This window comes from Engraulis encrasicolus, chromosome 8 (assembly GCF_034702125.1).
Source record: "Engraulis encrasicolus isolate BLACKSEA-1 chromosome 8, IST_EnEncr_1.0, whole genome shotgun sequence".
NCBI classification, from domain to species: domain Eukaryota; kingdom Metazoa; phylum Chordata; class Actinopteri; order Clupeiformes; family Engraulidae; genus Engraulis; species Engraulis encrasicolus.
Window position 1 is genome coordinate 4,226,328 of NC_085864.1, and position 20,955 is coordinate 4,247,282.

General features: G+C 43.3%; 1 protein-coding gene across 2 annotated transcripts in view; it reads right to left on the reverse strand.

Moving 5' to 3' along the window:
• pipox (pipecolic acid oxidase) overlaps window positions 1–20,282 on the reverse strand; it is a 28,812-nt gene extending 8,530 nt beyond the window's left edge. The window contains exons 1-6 of one of the 2 annotated variants that reach the window (XM_063204854.1): window positions 20,105–20,282; window positions 18,909–19,057; window positions 16,208–16,421; window positions 10,684–10,866; window positions 7,271–7,423; window positions 3,942–4,094 (exon numbers count right to left, since the gene is read on the reverse strand). In XM_063204854.1, coding sequence (XP_063060924.1) covers window positions 3,942–4,094; window positions 7,271–7,423; window positions 10,684–10,866; window positions 16,208–16,421; window positions 18,909–19,057; window positions 20,105–20,212 — 960 coding nt within the window. In that variant the 5' untranslated portion in view covers window positions 20,213–20,282. Of the gene's footprint in view, window positions 1–3,941; window positions 4,095–7,270; window positions 7,424–10,683; window positions 10,867–16,207; window positions 16,422–18,908; window positions 19,058–20,050 lie in introns of both variants that reach the window. The other variant, XM_063204855.1, reaches the window with a different exon arrangement.
• Between the last annotated feature and the right edge of the window lie 673 nt (window positions 20,283–20,955).

Below are 20,955 nucleotides of genomic sequence, written 5' to 3' on the forward strand. Positions count from 1 at the left end.
ACGATGTTGTAAAGACAAAAAACTCATTCTCATTTTCTCCCCTGTTAAAGCCTCAATACTAACTGTCTTTCAGTCAATCACAACAGGTGCAGCCAGTGAAGGATTCCATTTCAACTGTCACTGTCTCAAGATTCCATTCTTAACGAGCAGGTGCGAGCAAGCATTCTAGAAGTCTATTGTTGAGCTCTGCAATGCAATGTAATATAGTCTTGCTGGACTATGCATGACAATTAGCTGCTTGGCTTAGTGGTAATGCATGCCGCTGCATTAGAGATATGGAGGTTGAGGGTTCAAAACCCACCTGAAGCCATGTTGATTTTCTAAATTATATCATATGCAGCGTTCCTTGGCCGACTTAAAATGCCATGTATATCATTTAGTATGGATGGCAAATGTGCTGAATTACAGATATTGAGGTTGGGGGTTCGAAACCCAGTCAAAGCCATGTTGATTTTCAAAATTACATCATATGCAGTGTTCCTTGGCCAACTTAAAATGCCATGTATGTCATTTAGTATGCATGGCAAATGTGCTGGATTACAGATATGGAGGTTGGGGGTTCGAATCCCAGTCAAAGCCATGTTGACTTTCAAAATTATATCATATGCAGTGTTCCTTGGCCAACTTAAAATGCCATGTATGTCATTTAGTATGAATGGCAAATGTGCTGAATTAGGGATATGGGGGTTGGAGGTTCGAACCCCAGTCGAAGCCATGTTGATTTTCAAAATGATATCATATGCAGTGTTCCTTAGCCAACTTCAAATATCATGTATTGTATGTCATTTAATATCAATGGCAAAGGGGTTGGATTACAGATATGGAGGTTGTGAGTTCTAATCCCGCTCGAAGCCATGTTGATTTTCAAAATTATATCATATGCAGTGTTCCTTGGCCAACTTAAAATGCCATGTATGTCATTTAGTATGAATGGCAAATGTGCTGAATTACAGATATGGAGTTTGGGGGTTCGAACCCCAGTCGAAGCCATGTTGATTTTCAAAATTATATCATATGCAGTGTTCCTTGGCCAACTTAAAATGCCATGTATGTCATTTAGTATGGATGGCAAATGTGCTGAATTACAGATATTGAGGTTGGGGGTTCGAATCCCGCTCGAAGCCATGTTGATTTTCAAAATTATATCATATGCAGTGTTCCTTAGCCAACTTAAAATACCATGCATGTCATTTAGTATATCCCCAAAACGCAGAGCTACAACACTTTCAAGATGGCTGAATCCAAGATGGCTGAATTGTTTGGCCCATAACTTCTGACTGGGTGGATGGAGTTTTTCCAAGATTTCTTTTAGCTTTGTTTTCTCAATAGTACTTTGATTCATCTCTGCCCCAAAAGGCAAGCCCGCTTCCAGCATTTTCTGTGAGAATGCATTTCTAGTTGTTACTAGAAGTACAATAAAAGTATATTAACTTCATGCTTCTTTGGACTACATTGGAACATTTTAAGTCTGTAAAAAGTATATCATATGAAGTATTGTAAATATATAACAGGTATGCTTGAAGTGTATTTACAGTACACTCCCAAGTACATGAAATAATATAAATGTAATATTACAATCCATGCTGGTTCTCAGAGCTTATACGTTACACACAACCACAGGCACAGTAGTGTTCCGGTATGCATGCCTAGCATTTCTGCCATTTACAATCATTACATTGTTACAGTGATTTCAGGTACATATTCCACTTTCCTTCAATCTTGCACCTCCTTCCTGCAATTGATCACTCGAATTGATGGTTAACGGTGACATTGTATTCATTGTTTGAACAATTAATTCCAACTTACCTCCAACCTAGACACTATAGGAAGTGTGAGCCTATATATACCAGAACATATACGTGACCATCATAATGACGGTGGGAACATGGTCATTTTTTGTGTACCACTTTAAATTTTAAAAAAACCCTACAATAAACACAGAATATAACAATGAGTAATATTTTCATGCAAACCAAAAATATTCCTTCAGGATGAATGGCTTTCTGTTTGAGAAATTTACCTCCAAGAAGTGCATTGCATGATGGGACATGCATGATGGTGCATTATGGGTAAATGAACTTTGTGTAAGTGTCACGGGGTGACAATTGAGGCCCAAGTGAACCGAAAACTAGATGTCATTCATTCCCAATGTAATGCACCTGGAGCATGATTAGGATAATGGAGCGCAGGTGAGGAGGATGGAGGTGATTGGTGCACGTGGGTTGGTGAGCAGAGTTTTAAACAGCAAGAAACTAGACTGTGAGGAGGAAGCCGCAAGGAGAGATGACTGCGAGAATGCCATCCTGAGGGGAGAGAGAGGCGAGAGTGGAGCGGCAAGATGAGAGACGTCGGACACCGGTAAGCGGACAGAGGTTGGATGAGAAGTGGACGCGATCCTATGGATCAGAAGGCAAACTGGCAGCTTGAAGGAGAGCGCGACTGGCATAGTGCCCAGAAGGAGTCCGCAATCAGAGTGACGGCCAGGTGAACCTGCCTCGATGGAAAGGGGTTAGACAGACATGCACCCCACCGTGAAGATGAGTGACTCGTATTCGCCTGGTTACTGTGGCCCCCGTGAGTGCGCCGCTCTCTCTCTCTCGCTCTCTCTCTCGCTCTCTCTTTTCCTCTCGCTCGCACCCAAGACTGCTGAAGACCAACCAGCTATTCCGGGCCTACGCAGAAGAACTCCCATCGCTTCTCATCACCGCCAGGTGCTCCCGATTGAACGTGTGTGCCATGCCCCCGTTGCAGTGTAATTCACCTCGCAACCCCCGCACGGATGGACTTGGTGGCTGGACTGTCCAAGCATTCCATTGGAGACTTCAGACTTGGGCGTGGGTGGGTTCCCCCGTGGGTAATGGACAGAGACAACTAGGCCTACCCCTTTGACTTTTAATCCAGTGGTGGTAAATAAATAGAACGAAAACTGGAACTTGTGTCTTGTTTTTTGGTGTTGTGCAGTGAACTCCCAGGGTAGTAGTATCAAAGTGGGCGCGGCCAGCAAACGCGCGCCCCACCTGTGACATAAGCACACTTTGAAGATATTTGGGTGAAGTACAGTCATGGTGCACTTAGAAAAAGTGTACTTGGAATATGTTAAAACGATTTACTTTAAAGCACACTATAGAAAATCACACTTCAAATACATTTGGGTGAAGTGTAATCATATTGCACTTTAAAAAAGTACAATTGCAATATGTTATTAAAAAATACACTTTTAGTAAGTTAGCCAAACATCTTCGAAGTCCACTTGAAGTATGGTCGCTAAGTGTACTTTCTTTGAGAGCAACTTAATTACATCTAATTTTAAGTACACTTTAAATAAGCATATTGTAAACATACTTTTTCTTAGCACAAAAAGCACGAGTGCACTTTTAACATGCTAAGTACACTTCAGTCATGCTTTTATTGTACTAAATTGAACCACTTTTTCACCTGGGAAGTGAAAAAAAAACCTCCACAAGTTGGCAATCTGGTCCCCTGTTGTTGCCCAATGTATGTGCTATGATGTATGATGCATGCACGGCTGGAATGATTAACAAGGGATCTCTTCTCTTCTCTACTTTTCTGTGTTGTGTCCACCTCCTGCCCCATATGTACAGTACTTGTTCCAGCTAATTCACTGAACTGGCTGAGGTTACTGTAATTAAAATGCCACTTTAGAGAAGAGACAACGCTGTAGATTACATGTAGGTATGTGGATAATTTTTATAAACATTTGTATTTTCAATTTGCTTATAATATCCATCTAATAACTTCCTTTCAGATGATTTTTTGTTTTGTTTCATATTTTGTTTCGGTTTTGTTACATATGACCATTTGAGGGCTAATCTTCATTTTCATATACACAAAAGGGCCAAACGGAGAAAAACAGATGCATTGATGCAGTATGCATTTCTAAAACATCCAAGTGCTTCACTAGTGCTTCTTTACCAGCTCACCGTATAGAGGCAGCTCTCCATCACGGCAGGCACTGGCACCAGGCCTGGCATGCAGCGCGAGACGTACCGCTGGAGGATGTTGATGTCAGTGCGGTCCGTTTGCCTGTCCCTCTCATCTGGGTCTGTAATATCTTTCCCAACGTGGTAGCACACCTGCAAGAAAGAAAATAATTTGAAGAGTTCAGATGTGAAACCCTAAAAGCTATTGGTGAAGCGGTAAGAGCCCGACTTTGGTACCACAAAGACGTACACTCAAGAAGCATATTAGGGAAGTCAAACAAAGAAAACGTTAGCACGCGTTTTCAAGGAATATGACATAATATAGTATAGTGCTGTAGTATAGCACATTATTTACATTCATAGATTACATACATTAACGTACATTCATATTTATATTTATAAGATGCAACTATTTTATATAAAATACAGGTATACAGGATGTCCCAAAAATGCATGCACACACGTTAAAATAATTATTGTCAGCTTTATTATAAATTCCTCACATGTATTGCCCATACAAATTCATTAAAATTACATGTATCACTGCTTCCTGCATACACAAACATACACATCTGTAACTAGGCTTTCTTTTACATATTAGGGAATTATTACTAATCAATTGCCTTTTTATGTAATATCTTCAAAATATTCCTCATGCAAATCGCTAGGTTTGACACTCTGCCCTTGTAAGCACACAAGTAAAGGAGTAAACCAATACAAAACACACAAAAGGCAGTGGAGCAGTGCATCGCTTAAAAACAAAAACTGTTGTGAGAGTCAAGAGTGCGGTAATAGAGATGTCACTGGTGAGGGCATATTCACGGTGGCCCGGTGGCACTAATGGCTTGTGTGACACTAGAGATGGGTAGGTGCGGAGTCAAGAGAAGAGGCATGGATACAAAAGAAGAAAAGTGAGCACATGAAAAAAGAGGAGTGAAAAGAGAGGAGAAGAAAAGATGAGGGTAAGGAGAGAAGGATATATGAGTAGAGAGTATAAGGTAAAAGGGAGAAAGAAAAGAGGAGAGAGGGAGAGGGAGAGAGAGAGGCAAGAGGAGAGGGAGTGGATGGGAGAGAGGAGGAGTGAAGAGAAGTGAAGAGAATATAATGGAGTGCCTAGAGAAGAGAAGAGGAGAGAAGAGAAGAGAAGAGAAGAGAAGAGAAGAGAAGAGAAGAGAAGAGAAGAGAAGAGAAGAGAAGAGAAGAGAAAGGGAGTGTGGAAACGAATGGAGAAGAGAGGAGGGGTAGAGAGTGAAGTGTGAAGAGAAGAGAAGAAAATAGAATAGAATAGAAGAGAAGAGAAGAGAAGAGAAGAGAAGAGAAGAGAAGAGAAGAGAAGAGAAGAGAAGAGAAGAGAAGAGAAGAAAATAGAAGAGAAAGGGAGAGTGTAGAGGAGAGGAGAGGAGAGGAGGGAGGGTTTCTGGTAACTGATCCAGGGATAATGACTTAATGTGGCACGGCCATCTGTCTACGCCGCAGCTTACATGTTGTGTGCAATTTGTCAGAAAACTCCCGCTGCCTCCGCCGCTCGTGGAAAAAGAGCGAAAGAAAGAAAGAACTAAAGCCAAAAATTTAGAAAAAACTGGGGTGTTATGATCAAACGAGTGCAGAAAATAAAAAACAAACAGTAGAAGCAGGCACCACCAAACACAAAAACAACCATGACAACAACTGGAGGAAAAAAAAGTCTGCACCTTAAAAAAGAAAATCTCAGAGGCACACTTAAAAACAGCACTTAATCTCCTCGATTGAGCAAACAAAGGAGAGAACTCAAAGCTTTCTTAAGTTTTTTTCCAGCATTTTTTTTCTCAGGCATTAAAAAATTGCACACAGAGAATTTTGCATGAATCATTCTCTCATTTTGTAAAAGGATCCAGACACTAGTGGTGTGGATCGGCACTGCCCTCACGATCCGATTCGATCACGATTCGGGAGGTAGTAGATCCGATTCGATTCTATTAGATCCAATCTGATCCGATCCGATCCGATCCAATTCAATTCTACAATGCATTGCAATGCATTACATTTCTACTGAATGCAAAGCAAATGTTTAATCAGCCATGATGAAGCAATACAAGTAGTCAGATACTGAGCAACAATTTATTGGCTGTTTTCTGTATCAGTCTGTATCAGTCTTGCAATGTTTTGAAGTGCTTTTATTTAATTTAACATTCATTTGCTCCCGAAATATCCATGGAAGAAATTAGAAACTTTAAAAAATTGTCGGATCGATTCTGGAACTTGCCGGATCGATTCTGGATCGTCCATGCCCCGCATCGATTCGGATCGCCGAATCGATCATTGTTGACACCACTACCAGACACAAGGCCATTCCTTTCTTTCCCTCATTCACGAAGCCACTGCAATATGCCAATACTCGGAACACAGTTTAAGGCAGGTCAGGTCTTAGTGACTCACCTAGCTATGTAACCCTAAGGCCCAGGACTTTTTTTCAGAAAGCTTCCTCTAGCATCCACAGTTAATCCTGTTGGATGTGGTTCATCCTTCTTGGTGGTACGCAGACATTACCTTGGATATCGTAGTTCTCGATAAATCACAAAGACATGCTGTCTTGGTCAAATATGCAACAGTTACTCGCGCACCAAGAATTTCTCATTTTTGTGCTCTGATACGTCACCAATAATGTTGTCTGCATGGCAACATTTTGAGCAAAACTGTGAATTCAATGAAAAGAACTGTGCTTTATAGAGCAATTAAGACATGGAACGAATTGCCATTGGATATCCGTGAAGACACGGGCAAAAAACCTTTAAAAGGAAATTAAAAAGGTATCTTTTGAATGGTTGATATAGGTGTCATCTTAAGTTGTAAGGTATGTTTTTTATTGTTTTAAATGTGTGAAGGAGAACTTTCAGCAATGTGGCAGCATTGCATTTTATAACAGTTTGCTAGACTTGTTGCTGACCTTTTGAGATCTTCTTGTATTTTTTTACTTGAATCTTTGAAAAACTCTTTATTTTTTGCAAGGCATGTCCATCTGTATTGTTATTAAATGTTATCTGAAATGTGATGTGTTACATGTATTTGGAATTAAGACCCCAGGAAGACTAGCGAACTGCTACGGCATAAGCTAATGAGGATCCTTTAATGAAATAAAATAAAATAAATAAAAATAAAAATAAATTACCCAGCTAAATGAACCTTCACACTTCACTTTACTGGTGCAATGTGCAATTAATGAAGATTGGCCAACAGACTGGTCCACTTGAGCCATGAAACTTCCCACACTAAAATGACAGGCATCTCAGATATTTTCTTCAACCCCTGCAGTTACATAGTGTATATGTAGTGTATGTATGATAGTGCTATACCTTCATCAGGCCTGGGTATTCGTTGGAGGGCAGACCATAGATGTGATGCTTGGACTCAACAGGCTCCACCTGGATGAAGGCGGGGAAGCGATTTTGGATGCCGTACGAGCCTGGATCCTTCTCCCTCCAGTAGCACACATTTATCTTCTCCACCTGGGTAAAAAAAATGAGGGAGAGAGAGCATGAGCATGCACAAACGTGTGCACGCGAGAGAGAGAGAGATAAAGAAGGAGTTGGAGGAGGAAAAGACATAAGGACAGGAAAAGGGAAGAAGGGAGTTGGAGGAAAATGCATGAAGACAGAAAAAATGTAAAATGAGTTGTTGCGTGAAGAAAACGAATACTGAGAACAACAGGAAGATACGTCGGTCGCACTTAATTCTGATGCTATTACAGACAATTCTAAAGACTTAACAGCTTAAGATCTTAATATCTTCAAATCTTCATTTAATCTTTATTTAATTAAGAAACCATCTGCTGAAACTCTGCTGAAATAGTATGGTTCTTGTTTGGCCGTATATAGTATGCAGATAAGTCAACAATCAACAAAATTCAACTGAAATTCTAAGCATCTCCATCTTCACTGGGAGCCAAATAGACGTCTATGTATGTTTTATGTTCTGATCATGTGTGATCTACAATATATATATCTATGTATGTTGAATTACATTTTGTAGATGCTTTTATTCAAAGTAACAGATATGAACTGATACTATAGTAGCCTATATATATGGTGATTTACATCTGATTCATATACAGTATATTGGCTTTCTGCATGGGCAAACTTGCAGCCTTAAGTGTGGCCCAAGAGGCAGTTCTTTCAAGATGCCACCCCATCCTCACGTACTCACACCTCCCCAACTCCCATCCAGTCCAAAAGAAAATTACACACAGAGCCTTTAACCTACCAGTGCATTTAGAGCAAACGTCTAATTGAGCACGCACACATATATACACGCCCCTAAAAACAACTTTACTGGAGACGTCCATAAAAGCCACTGAGCTGGAGAGAGAGAGAGAGAGAGAGAGAGAGAGAGAGAGATTCTATATTGCTGCATTTAGGATAAAGTTTTTTAATTGAATGAAGGCGCATCCCTAGACGTGGTGCAAATCATATCTGTGGAAGAGGCAATAAAAAACGAGGGGCAGGACTGACTTACAGTCGGAAGGGAGGAAAGAAGGAAGGAGGGAAGGAAGGAAGGAAAGCTTTGCCATCGCTTAAGTTTTTAATTGAATGAAGACGTACAGCCCTGCCTGCAGATTGTATCTTTGGCAGGGTAATAAAGTGAGGCTGTCTCTTGTGGAGTCCTCTTGGTGTAATAAGCTAACAGGGTGCCATCTCTCTCTCTCTCTCTCTCTCTCTCTCTCTCTCTCTCTCTCTCTCGCTCCCTCTCTCTCTCTCTCTCTCTCTCTCTCCCTCTGCAGAGCTGGGATAGTGGAGAGTGGATGGGGATAGAGGATCAGATGTGGTGGATGGAGGGTGGTGGATGGAGAGTAGAAAGGTGTGTGTGTTCATGTGTGTGTGTGTGTGTTCGTGTGTGTGTGTGTGTGTGCGTGTGTGTGTGCGTGCGTGCGTTCCTGTGTGCCTGCATTGGGCATCAGTTGGTGGCAGGTGCACTGGTGTGTGAGCTCATCTCCACCCACCGAGCCCCCTTCTCACACTTGCACACATGCACACACACACACACACACACACACACACGCACACACACACACACACACACAGACACACACACACACACACACACACACACACACACACACACACACACACACACACACACACACACACACACACACACACACACACACACACACTCAAACACTCGCTCGCTCTCTCTCTCCTTGTGTTCAGTCATGTGTGACTGGCCGGCTCAGAACCCTGTGCTGCTGCTGCTGAATAATGCAGCTCCCAATTCCACCTCGCCATTCCTGCGCATAAATAACACCCAATATATCTCTCATTTACTCTTTCTCCACCTTTCTCTCTCTCTCTCTCTCTCTCTCTCTCTCTCTCTCTCTCTCTCTCTCTCTCGTTCTCACACACACTCTTTTTCTCTCCTGCTCTGTATTTCGCTGTCATTCACTCTGTCTTTGTCACTCAGTCACTTTCTCTCTCTCTCTCTCTCTCTCTCTCTCTCTCTCTCTCTCTCTCTCGTTCTCTCTCTGCCACCTGTCTCTCCTCCACCCATCCAGAGCCTGCTCTCATCAGCCGAGTGACCTGGAGAAGATTGTCTCAACCCTGCCAACCTGACAGGCTCAAGATGAACCCCACGGAGACAGGGAGGCGAGAGGATGAGGTGGGGAAGGGAGAGGAGAGGAAGATTGGAGGAAGAGGAGGAGGATGAAAGCACCAGGAGGTGAAGGAGGAGAGAAGAAAGCAGGAGTAGGAGGAAGAGGAGGAAGAAGAGAAGGAGGAGGAGGAGAGAAGGAGGAGGAGGAAATGGAGAAGGGAGAGGAGGAAGATGAGAGCATGACGAGGAGAGGAGAGGAGAGAGGAGGAGAGGAAGAGGAGGAGGTCAAGGAGGTATAGGACAGGAAGAGGAAGAGGGGAGGAGGAAGGGGAGGAGAGGAGAGGAGGAGGAGGAGGAGAGAGGAGAGAGAGAGGAGGGAGAGAGGAGAGGTACAATAGCACTGTGGGCTTGGGAAGAGAGGAGATGTGAGAAGAGGACAGTGAAGGGGGGCAGGAAGAGATGAGGAGGAGGAGGAGAAGAAGATGAAGTTCATGCTTTCGATGCCTTGCTCTGCACATTTGTTCGTGGCAATACTTCTTATTCTGTGACTTCAGATTAATCTGTGTCAACAGTATGATATTAACTACACGATCATATTAACAGCGGTAATAAAACACAACCTGACATTTCTACAAGCTTCTGCTGTGTATCACTGTGTGTGTGTGTGTGTGTGTGTGTGTGTGTGTGTGTGTGTGTGTGTGTGTGTGTGTGTGTGTGTGTGTGTGTGTGTGTGTGTGTGTGTGTGTGTGTGTGTGTGTGTGTGTGTGTGTGTGTGTGTGTGTGTGTGTGTGTGTGTGTGTGTGTGCAATGCAGATGTACCTTAATACTGTATATATACTGCTGAAGCTATACCTTGAGTGGCAGGTCCAGGGCTGTGTGTTCCAGTAGGCTGTTTGCCCAGGGCCCTGCTGTACTGTACTCTGTACTGTACCTTGATTGGCTGGTTCAGGCCTGTGTGTGACCACCTGGTACTCCTCTGCCATGGGATGTATGTGTGTCCACTTACAGTATATGTGTGTATGTGTACTACGGTATATCACTCTAAGTGTGTGCATGTCTGTTAGTGTGTATGCCAAGGGTGTCAATCTCATTTCAGCATTAACATCCAGCCCCCGGGCCTTAAGTTTGACACCCCTGGTGTGTGTGTTTGTATGTGTGAGTATTGTGCTCTGTACTGTACCGTGAGTGGCAGGTTCAGGCCTGTGTGTGCCAGTAGGCTGTTGGCCCATGGCCCGGCTGTGATAACCAGGCTCCTGGTCCGGTACTCCCCTGTGGATGTGGTCACCGTGACCACCCGGCCAGGAGAGATCTTGGACACCTTCTGGCCATCTTTTGTCTCCCCACCGTGCTCCTGAAACAGCCTCTAGTAATGCAAACAAGAGATAAAATGAAGAATTAGCATAATTTCTGAACTGTAAAACCACAGCCGTATATTAAGCCACACACACTAAACTTAAAGGTGCACTGTGTAATATTTATAATGGTTCATTTTCAGAATTCATGCTGCCCGTTCACAAATGTTACCTTTTTCACATATAGTAGGGACCACCACCATCAATTTCTAAGTATTCATTATGACAGGGAAAATTGCACTTGTCATACATGAAAGGGGGCCATTTTGAATGTCCAGAAATAGACATTTTTTTAGTTTGGTCATACTAGTAAATATCAGTGAATTACTTTATAAAATATTAATGAAAAGATCGAATCTGGCAATATGTAGCACAGTTTCAATGAGAAGCATAGTCGTTATACTTAACTCGGTCCAAAAAATAAATAAATAAACAAATGACTCCAATATATCCTGTATGTAGGCCACAACTCTGTACTATAAGCCGCAGGTGTCCACGTTGTACTGTAGCATGAGACATTACATAACAGAGCCATGTCACTTCAGTTTGTGCCTGCCACATGTAATAATCTACATTGTGATATACACCGTTAAAACATGACAATCAGAGTAGTGATTTGTAGTACATGTGCTGTAGTGCTAAATACATGACATGAAAGGTTTCACTTCATTTCAAGGTTCCATTAATTGATTAGATACAGTATAAAAATATTTCACAGCATGTAACAAAATGTACGCTCTAGGTCTACAGTGTAAGTACATAATATATCATGTTGATATATGCACTAAAAACATTTTTTTTACCATATTGAATATAGGCCTACACATATCTTCATTAAAACACAACCATGATTTCTAAAACAGGTTAGTTGTAAAGCATTGGCTGACTATAAATAAAGCCTGTTGAAATATTGATGAGTTAATGTTTACCTCCCTCTGAGCAGAGGTGACTTGAGGCCGTATAAACACGAGGTTGTTTAAACAACAGAAATAAGAATGCCAGTGCATCAAGAATGCATCAAGAGTGCATCCAGTATGGCCTGGTTATGTCTTCCGTTGGTTCGTTTCTTTTTCTCATCTTTGTTAGGATTGTAAGATTATACAATAAAGATTATGACAATTCCATCATTACAAAAAATGGAGAGATGCACAGACACACACTCCATCTGTCTCCCATGCACGCACGCACACACACAAACACACACACACACGCAAGCACACACGCACACACACACACACACAAGCACACACGCACACACACACACACACACACACACACACACACACACACACACACACACACACACACACACACACACACACACACACACACACACTCAGGACAGCAGAGTGCATGGAAAGTGCAAGGTACAGTACCTAAACGGGTTTGCCTTGATTGAGTTCGAGAGGCCGAGAAGGCTAAAGTATATGATAAAGTGACTGGTGCTCAGGCTCAGTGCAGTCCTTGAATGATAAGCATTTTGAAAATAATTAGTTCCTTTCATTCACAAAATGGCAAATATAAAATGACAGAAGCCATATTTCATTTATAAACTCGTTAGGGGATACCAGTGAATACCCCTAACTACATGATGAGATGAATAGTTTTGAAAACAAATGTTTAAGGTGGGTTAAAGAAAAGATATAGACATGCCAATAGACAGACAAAATCCAAATGAGCCAAACAACAGAGACAGCAGCAAACATAACAATCTTGCTGAGGACCACTCTACTTTACTGCAGACCATTCAGAATAGCCTACTGTAGGTGCTAAATGTTCAAAATGGTGCACTTGTCCTTTACGAAACCTGTGGATGGCCAGCTGATAATAGAAAGTGCCTGGTGCTGAGGTTCAAGGTGCAGGACTTGGCCACTGTTACTGTTCATGCACTACTCAGCAGCACTGCAGGACCTTGCCTGGGAGATACCTGACTGTGTCAAGGTGGAGCAGGTAATAAGTGAGGTGTGTGTGTGTGTGTGTGTGTGTGTCTGTGTGTCTGTGTGTGTGTGTGTGTGTGTGTGTGTGTCTGTGTGTCTGTGTGTGTGTGGGTGTGTGTGGGTGAATGTGTAATAGACTAGAGGTGAGGCTTTAATGACAATGTTAATAGGCTATGGTCCTCTTCTCATTTCCAGGCCTCACCTTGACAGCTGCTGTACCAATACTGTATATTGTACAGTAGGGGAGAGTGCCATATAAAACCTGTTCACACACATGGGTACAGAGCACATATGTTGAACAGACATATATGCACGCATGGACACACAGAGATGCATGGACACACATGCAGTACAGACATGCAGGCACACACGCACGCACGCGCGCACACACACACACACACACACACACACACACACACACACACACACACACACACACACACACACACACACACACACACACACACACACACACACACACACACACACACACACACACACACACACACATCCCTAAAATGCAACATGAACTGAACTGAAAGACTCCCCTCTTCATGCCACCTCACTACTTGCGGTGGGCTTAAAACAAACACACAGACAAAGAAGTCACCCCTGCAGACATGGTAAATGGGTTTACCTAAACCACCATATAATGTGAATAGTAGAACAGCCACTGACAAATTGAGAGCCCAAATGGGAGGCCATTCTGACTCAGTCATTACGGTAGCTAATTGCCACTGTCTGATGACTGTCTGGTCTACAGAAGAAAAAAACAGTTTAATGTCAAATGTCAAAATGACAAATCAATTCCCAGAGGATGACTCCACTGCCAAGAGTCTAACATCAAAAATAGGCCACTCAGAGAAGCTTTAAAACCAGACTGCTTGCTATTTTTTCTCTGGTACCATCAAACCTTCTGAAACAAGTGACAAAAGGACTGCTCTAAGGTGTATATCAACTAGATAGTACTAATCCAGCAAACATGGACAAAGATTGGATTTGACACAACTAGTTAAATATTATGATGCACACTGCACAGTATACAGTCATTGTTTCTATAGCACATAGACTGTGGTAAGGTTTTCTTCCACATTGGCAAAGAAATCATAAGAGGTAGCGAGGCATTTTATCTCTTCATTTTTAATAGTGAACTCAGTTTAGAGGTCTCAGTGCAACTCGGTGCACCCATGATCAATGGCTTCACACCATTGGAAACAACCCGTTTTGACAGCTTTTGGTTCAAATGGACTGTTTCGTATGCACCATCTGCTGTTGTTGTGAAAGCACCCTAATAAGTCATTCAGTCAGTGTCTTTAGGCACAACATGTTGGGATTCTTCACACCACATTCTGACTAAAAAACTCGAAGAAAATAATGACACAACCAGCATAGCAATGTGCATGATGACCAGAGAATTCCTTGTTGCATTCTTTTCAGTGCTGTCTATAGGCAAGACTCAGGTTCCATGTGAGGTATCTTTGAAGTTGGACATCCAGGCATTTCTCACATATCAGGTGTCAATCATATTGATTTGGAGGGAAACAAAGGCAGAACATCTCAATTGTACATAATGTAAATGGAAAAAGCTTAGAGCACAGTACATGGTCAGCCACAATACTGATTTGTCAGCTTTGATTTCCTGAGGTGGAATAGACTACAGATTGTGACATGACTACAGATTATCACAGGTTAGGTGCCATCCTCAATCTATTCTCTACAGCAGTGCAGTGTATACTTTTCGATGTATTTTGACACAACTAACATAACACAACAGCCAGTGTAGCTCCAGCTTGAAACTGAATGGAGAGGGGCACCGGGGGAAGCGGAGGTTAACATCTTATATATCTACAACATATTAGTGGTTCAGGGAGAGGCCAATACTTCAGGGTGGCCAATCACTGTGTCTGAGTGTGTACCAGTGCATGTGTGATGCAGACACATAGGAATTACTCACAAGGGTGTATGCTTGTTTGTGTGTGTGTGTGTGTGTGTGTGTGTGTGTGTGTGTGTGTGTGTGTGTGTGTGTGTGTGTGTGTGTGTGTGTGTGTGTGTGTGTGTGTGTGTGTGTGTGTGTGTGTGTGTGTGTGTGTGTGTGTGTGTGCGTGTGTGTGTGCATGCAAGCGTACTCTTGCATGCGCAACAAACATGCACAACATCCACAACAAGCACACACCCATGCACTGTCTGTGTGTGGGTTTTTGTGGGAACATGAGTGCAGACAAGCGTGAAAGTGAATGTGATGCTTGTAAAAAGCGTACAGGTGGTTGTGAATTAATCCGCATGTGTTAATGTATGACGTGTTTGTTGCACACAAAGAATTATGCACTCGTCTGTGTGTGTGCATGCCTGTGTGTGTGTGTGTGTGTGTGTGTGTGTGTGTGTGTGTGTGTGTGTGTGTGTGTGTGTGTGTGTGTGTGTGTGTGTGTGTGTGTGTGTGTGTGTGTGTGTGTGAGAGAGAGAGAGAGAGAGACAGAGAAAAAGAGAAAGAGAGAGTGGCACAGGCAATGACTTGTGTTCCTAATTTCTGATGCAAACACACACACACACACACACACACACACACACACACACACACACACACACACACACACACACACACACACACACACACACACACACACACACACACACACTACATTTGCAAGCATGCCCACAACATGACTAGAGACACTAAGAAGATTACAGACTGCTTGTCTGAATGTTTCTTTGTTGTAGCTCTTGCTCTTGTCTGGAAAAGACAGTAAAATATTTATCACAAAACAACACTTTTTTTCAGCGAATATTTCAAAGGCGTTCGCTCAATCCCCCAAACCCACGCAGCAGACTTCTCATTACCTGCCTCATGACTTGATGTTAGCTGCTTTCAGTGCATAAACAAAACAAATATTTGCTACTAATCTTCCCCGTATATGTATTTATGCAATGCGCAACTCGTTTCTCGAGTGCAACTTAAAAGCATTGTAATAATAACAAAGCGTCAAAATATGCAGATGGAGTCCTCAGTTTGCTGTCGTCTTTTCCGTGTGAAATTGTGGGCATGTTTTGAAGCACAAGCTCAAAGAATAAAAAAGTCCACAACATTGCAGTTACATATGCACTATTTAGGATGCTGGTGGTCAGAGTAGGTATTGCAGCTACGTATGCTGCTCATTGAAACTGTGCTGTCTATTGCCAAATTTGATCTTTTCATGAATATATACTGAATAGAACTAATGTTTACTAGTATGACCAAAGTACAGTACATTTTGCAGCTAAAAATGTCTATTTCTGGAAATTCAAAATGCCGGACAGTTGGTCAGTCAAAAGGTTAGATGAAGGTTAGATGTTGTTTTTGAGTTTTTGAGCACATGACTTACTGTAAGTGTATTGATGTTGTTACTTCCTGAACCAGAACTCGATCCCCTGCTCCACATACCTGAATAGTGCGGAGGGCCTTGTCTGCGTACAGCACCCCAGCCGTGGTGTCCACCAGCGCTGCGTCCCCCTGCGTCAGGTTGAAGTTGGGGATGTGCTGGCTGAACTCTTCCCTCTTCAGCATCACCGTGGGAACCTTGTTCCGCAGCAAGGTGTTCTTGTAGCGCGGATAGTCATGGCCATGCTCAGGACCCAGCACCAGAAGGCCCGTGCGACTGAGAATAAACACAAAAAAAATAATTTCTCTATGTAAAGACCAAGCCTAAAATCTTTAACCCAAGACACAGCGTTATAATTTTGCTGTTATAAGAATGCCAATGACCAAGTTATAGTGCATTACAGTGTGCATTATGGCGCAAAGAACATCATAAATCTACATAAATATTATTTAAAATCAGGCTCTTAAAAGAAGTTGTACTGTAACTGAACTAGAACAAAAAAAAAGCCTGGACATGTTTGAGGACCCCCTAAATTGTGGGGCAGACTCTAAGAAAATACAAGAAAGGAGGAAAAAAACAACAGCATAGGTCCCTGAGGACTGTCGGCCCACCGGGAAATGCCTTGTAGTATGTCAAATTACTAGTCCATGTCTTGTTAGTTTTGTTACAAAAAAAGTAAAGGCAAGGGCTGTGGCTGGATGGTAGAAAAAAATGAGTGTGCGTGTAGCTTAACTTCACAAACTTTTCCTTACTCCTGGAGCTTCATGTGACCTTTTCAAAAATGTGCTTTGTGTTGTGTTGAGGAGGGTTGGGGGTAGTGTGGGTGTAGTGGAGGTCTGATGGCACTGCAGGGGTAGCCACACTGATGATGCCCACAAAGGGCAAACCTAAAACCGGCTCTCGGCTAGCGAGCTCGGCCCCCGTCCTCCATAAATCAGAGCCATTGGGGGGCTTGGTGTGGGATTGTACATGTGCTGTAACGGCAGAGCGGTGTGGTAAGGCACAGTGCAGTACAGGGTTGTGTGTGTATGTGTGTGTGTGTGCGGAGGGGGGTGTATTTATGTGTGTGTGTGTGTGTGTGTGTGTGTGTGTGTGTGTGTGTGTGTGTGTGTGTGTGTGTGTGTGTGTGTGTGTGTGTGTGTGTGTGTGTGTGTGTGTGTGTGTGTGTGTGTGCGCGCGCACAAGTGTACACATCTTTCTGTGTGCGTGTGTGCGTGCATGTGTGTATGACCATATTCACCTGTGTGTGCGTGTGTACACTACAGTACAGTAGGTGTGAAGTTATTGATCCCTATACTGCCTAAAAAGTTTCTGAAACAAACCCAGGCGGTGAGGCGGTGAGGTAGTGAGGTGGTGCGGTGCGGTGCGATGCGGTGCGATATATCAGCGGCGGGTGGCGGGTGGCGGGTGGTGGGTGGTGGTGATGGATGGCTGTGCTGCCCTGGGTGAGCAGTGTTTTCTGAGGGCTGTGCCACCATCTGCCACCAGGCTTGATGCATGGGCACCACCAGCTAAAGGCTCCACACTATTTATCAGGGAGTTTTATGACTGTGTTTCCAACTCAGTGTGTGTGTGTGTGTGTGAATGTGTGTGTGTGTGTGTGAATTGGTACCACCAAGGTCTGAGTGTTTACGTACGAATAAATGTGTGAGAATGTACGGCATATGTTACTACTGTATTTGACTTTTGATGTGCTTGGCATTTCTGTATCGAATCCTAGCCAAGTGTAGACTATTGAAGACAGTGTATTGAAGACTGCCATGTTGATGCATAGGCTATGAGTAATAGTAGCTGTAATACTACTGTTATTAATTGTGTAGTAGTGTGCCTATGCACTAAAATTGTGTACTTGTGTCCAGGCAATGAAGGGGAGGGAAGGCGGTGTCTCTCTCTTTCTGTGTGTGTGTGTGTGTGTGTGTGTGTGTGTCCGCGCGCCCGCGCGCGTGCGTGCGTGCAATATGGCATTGTGTGTGTTTCAGTGTTACACTAACATCAAAAGGGTGTGAGGGTGCAGGTCTTAACATAAGCCATTGTGCTGAAGCAATGTCCACATCTCCCACTGGGACTGCTGTTGCAGCATCATGTGCTTTAGCCCTGTCTGTCCCACTGGGTCAGTTTGCCCTAACAACAACTCCTCCGACAGTGGTGGTGGTGGTGTGGTGGTGTGGAGGAGGGATTGGGTGGCAGACCGCTGTGGGGGAATTGGGGGGGCAGTCGTGAGCCACTAGTACAGACAGTTCCCCAGGGGGGCATTCCCTCCAGTGGGGTTTGTGATGAGGCACACCTCATGATGCGAGGTGCAGCATTGCTCAAAGAGATTCACACGTCTCTCGCCGAGTTCAAAAGACTCAAGGGCACAGCTGGCCTCAGACAGAGCAGCCATCACTCACTAGACTGGGGCTAGGCAGAGATGAGAGTGGGGAGGAGTGGGAGGAAATGGGAAAGAGAGTGAGAGAAAATGGAACTGAAAGTAATCCGGTGAGAGAGAGAGAGAGAGAGAGAGAGAGAGAGAGAGAGAGAGAGAGAGAGAGAGAGAGAGAGAGAGAGAGAGAGAGAGAGAGAGAGAGAGAGAGAGAGAGAGAGAGAGAGAAGCTGACAGAAACACAAATACAAATCTTGGTGCGGGTTGTTCAAATTCAGCAGTCGAACAGTTAATTGTGTTTATGACAATATTTAATGACAGCTCTTGGTTAAAGCATACTAATAACTAATTACTAAGTGGTAATAACTTTCACTTTCCACGTTATTGAACCAAATACCCACCTGTGGAGCTTGACGCCTGATTCCTTCTCTATCTCAGCCCACAGCCTGTAGCTCTCGTCCATCATGCGCACATAGTAGTCCTCATCATACGCCTTCCGGATGATCCGAGTCTGGCCATGAGAACTTCCACGAGCGTGGGGCAGGATAAACTGAGGGGGGGGGGATGGATAATGAAACTCTAATTCATATATAGCCTACTGGAAACATGTTCTCCAATCTCTTTACACGTGTGAGCAAGTGATGAAAACAACTCATTTATTTTCGCAAGGCTTTCTTCGGGGTTGTCTATCTGGTCCTGTAAGGACGCTTTTTAGCGCTAGCCAAGGTTCTGAAGAGAGCCTCACGAGGATATTGGGCCTTTTACACAGAGCTGCAGCACAGGCTCGGCTACACACTGAAGTGATGTGATGCATGTGAGCAAAAAAGGATGTTCGTAGGCCTACTGAATGTGACACTTGAAAGGACGATACTAAAAGTGACTACACAAACGACACCGGAATGGGTGCAGCTCAAAGCTATCGGGCGGCCGAAAATGGGTAAGTTCACCTCCAACTCGAACACCAACGTTGCAGTTCTTCACATGGCCAGTTCATGCCCTCTCCGCGACCCGTGGGATGCGGCTTTCCAGTGTTACCTCGTTTTACCCCTTGCTGACGTGCTCATTCTCAACAGCAGATGACAAAAACTCTATCTCTAACACCTTGCGTGTCACCCAAATGCTCTCTACAAATTCAGGAATTCAAGTCAAAAAAAGTTGGAGTAGACTATTCAGATTTTCAACATATGGGGTGCCAACTTCACACAGGTGAATTAATGAGACTTTTAAGACATTTCAGAACCGCGGAAAGCCTCTGTAAAGTTATTTTAGGGACCAGTTCAAACGCATTAATTCAACAGATGGTCCTAATCTAACAGGATTGTGTACTTGCTTTTTCAGTTTATGCATTGTTGTGATTAATTCTGTAGCGCATAAACTGTGCCGCCTAATTGTGGCAATCAAATAGACTGACGGCATTAACCCAGTGTGCGGTATGCTAAATAGGCATTTTAGCAGTAACCGAATGGACTAACAACAACCCGTCCTAGATTTAGGTTCAATTACGCTTGGCAATTTGTGTAGGCAACCTAGTTCGGCGCCTCACCAAGACTTGCTGTCAACTTTGCGCAGGAGTTGCAGGGAAGTTTTCACCACCAACCTGCTCGAGGAGAAGTGTTTTCTGCTTATTCTTTGCGAGGTAATATGCCGTACATGATCCCTGGATCCCTGCTCCTATCACAATGCAGTCGTACACTTGCGAAGACATGTTTTACTATTATTATTTGACTGGAGGACGTGGAGCAACTTCGAAGAGAGAAAGTTGCCATTTACGGCCACTATCAAGTTGCGCTTACGTAACATTCACTGACAGGTCTCGACCCAATAGCAGTAGTGGGTGGCGTCTTTGATGTTCCAATGAGCAGGACTCCGGAAGAAAAGTAGATTTTTTTTAAACCAAAGACTGATTAATGAAAGACTTAAGCACAGACCTAGAATAAACTAATATAGGTCTGTGGTGCCAAGTACCAGTCCGCGGCAGTTCGCGGTGGATTCAAGAATGGTCACCAACTTGTTTCAACACTGCTGCATGACTGGCCTTCAGAGAGAGAGAGGGGCCATAACTTGCTGATAATTGTCTTGTCAAGGGCCTAATACTGCTACCGTGTTGTTTTAATACTTTCTCTGCATACAGAGCTTTATGCCATCTGGAAAAAGCAAATAAGTAATAAAGAAAAACGAGCCAAAACTTTTGTTTGTCATCAAATAGTGCGACAATCATAGCAATAAAGGCCTGCTATGCCTTACATGCCCACAACAGATATGTGAATAAGGCATTGAGTAGGAATAGAAGTACTCTTAGTGAAGTAATCACAGCAATATTACATGTTCTTACATAGTTTATACACCAATTATTCAACTGTAACCTACCTTGAGGAAAATATACTGCAAAAGTGCCACTTTTACATTATACATCTCTGACTACATTATCACTTGTGATTGCATTAGCAG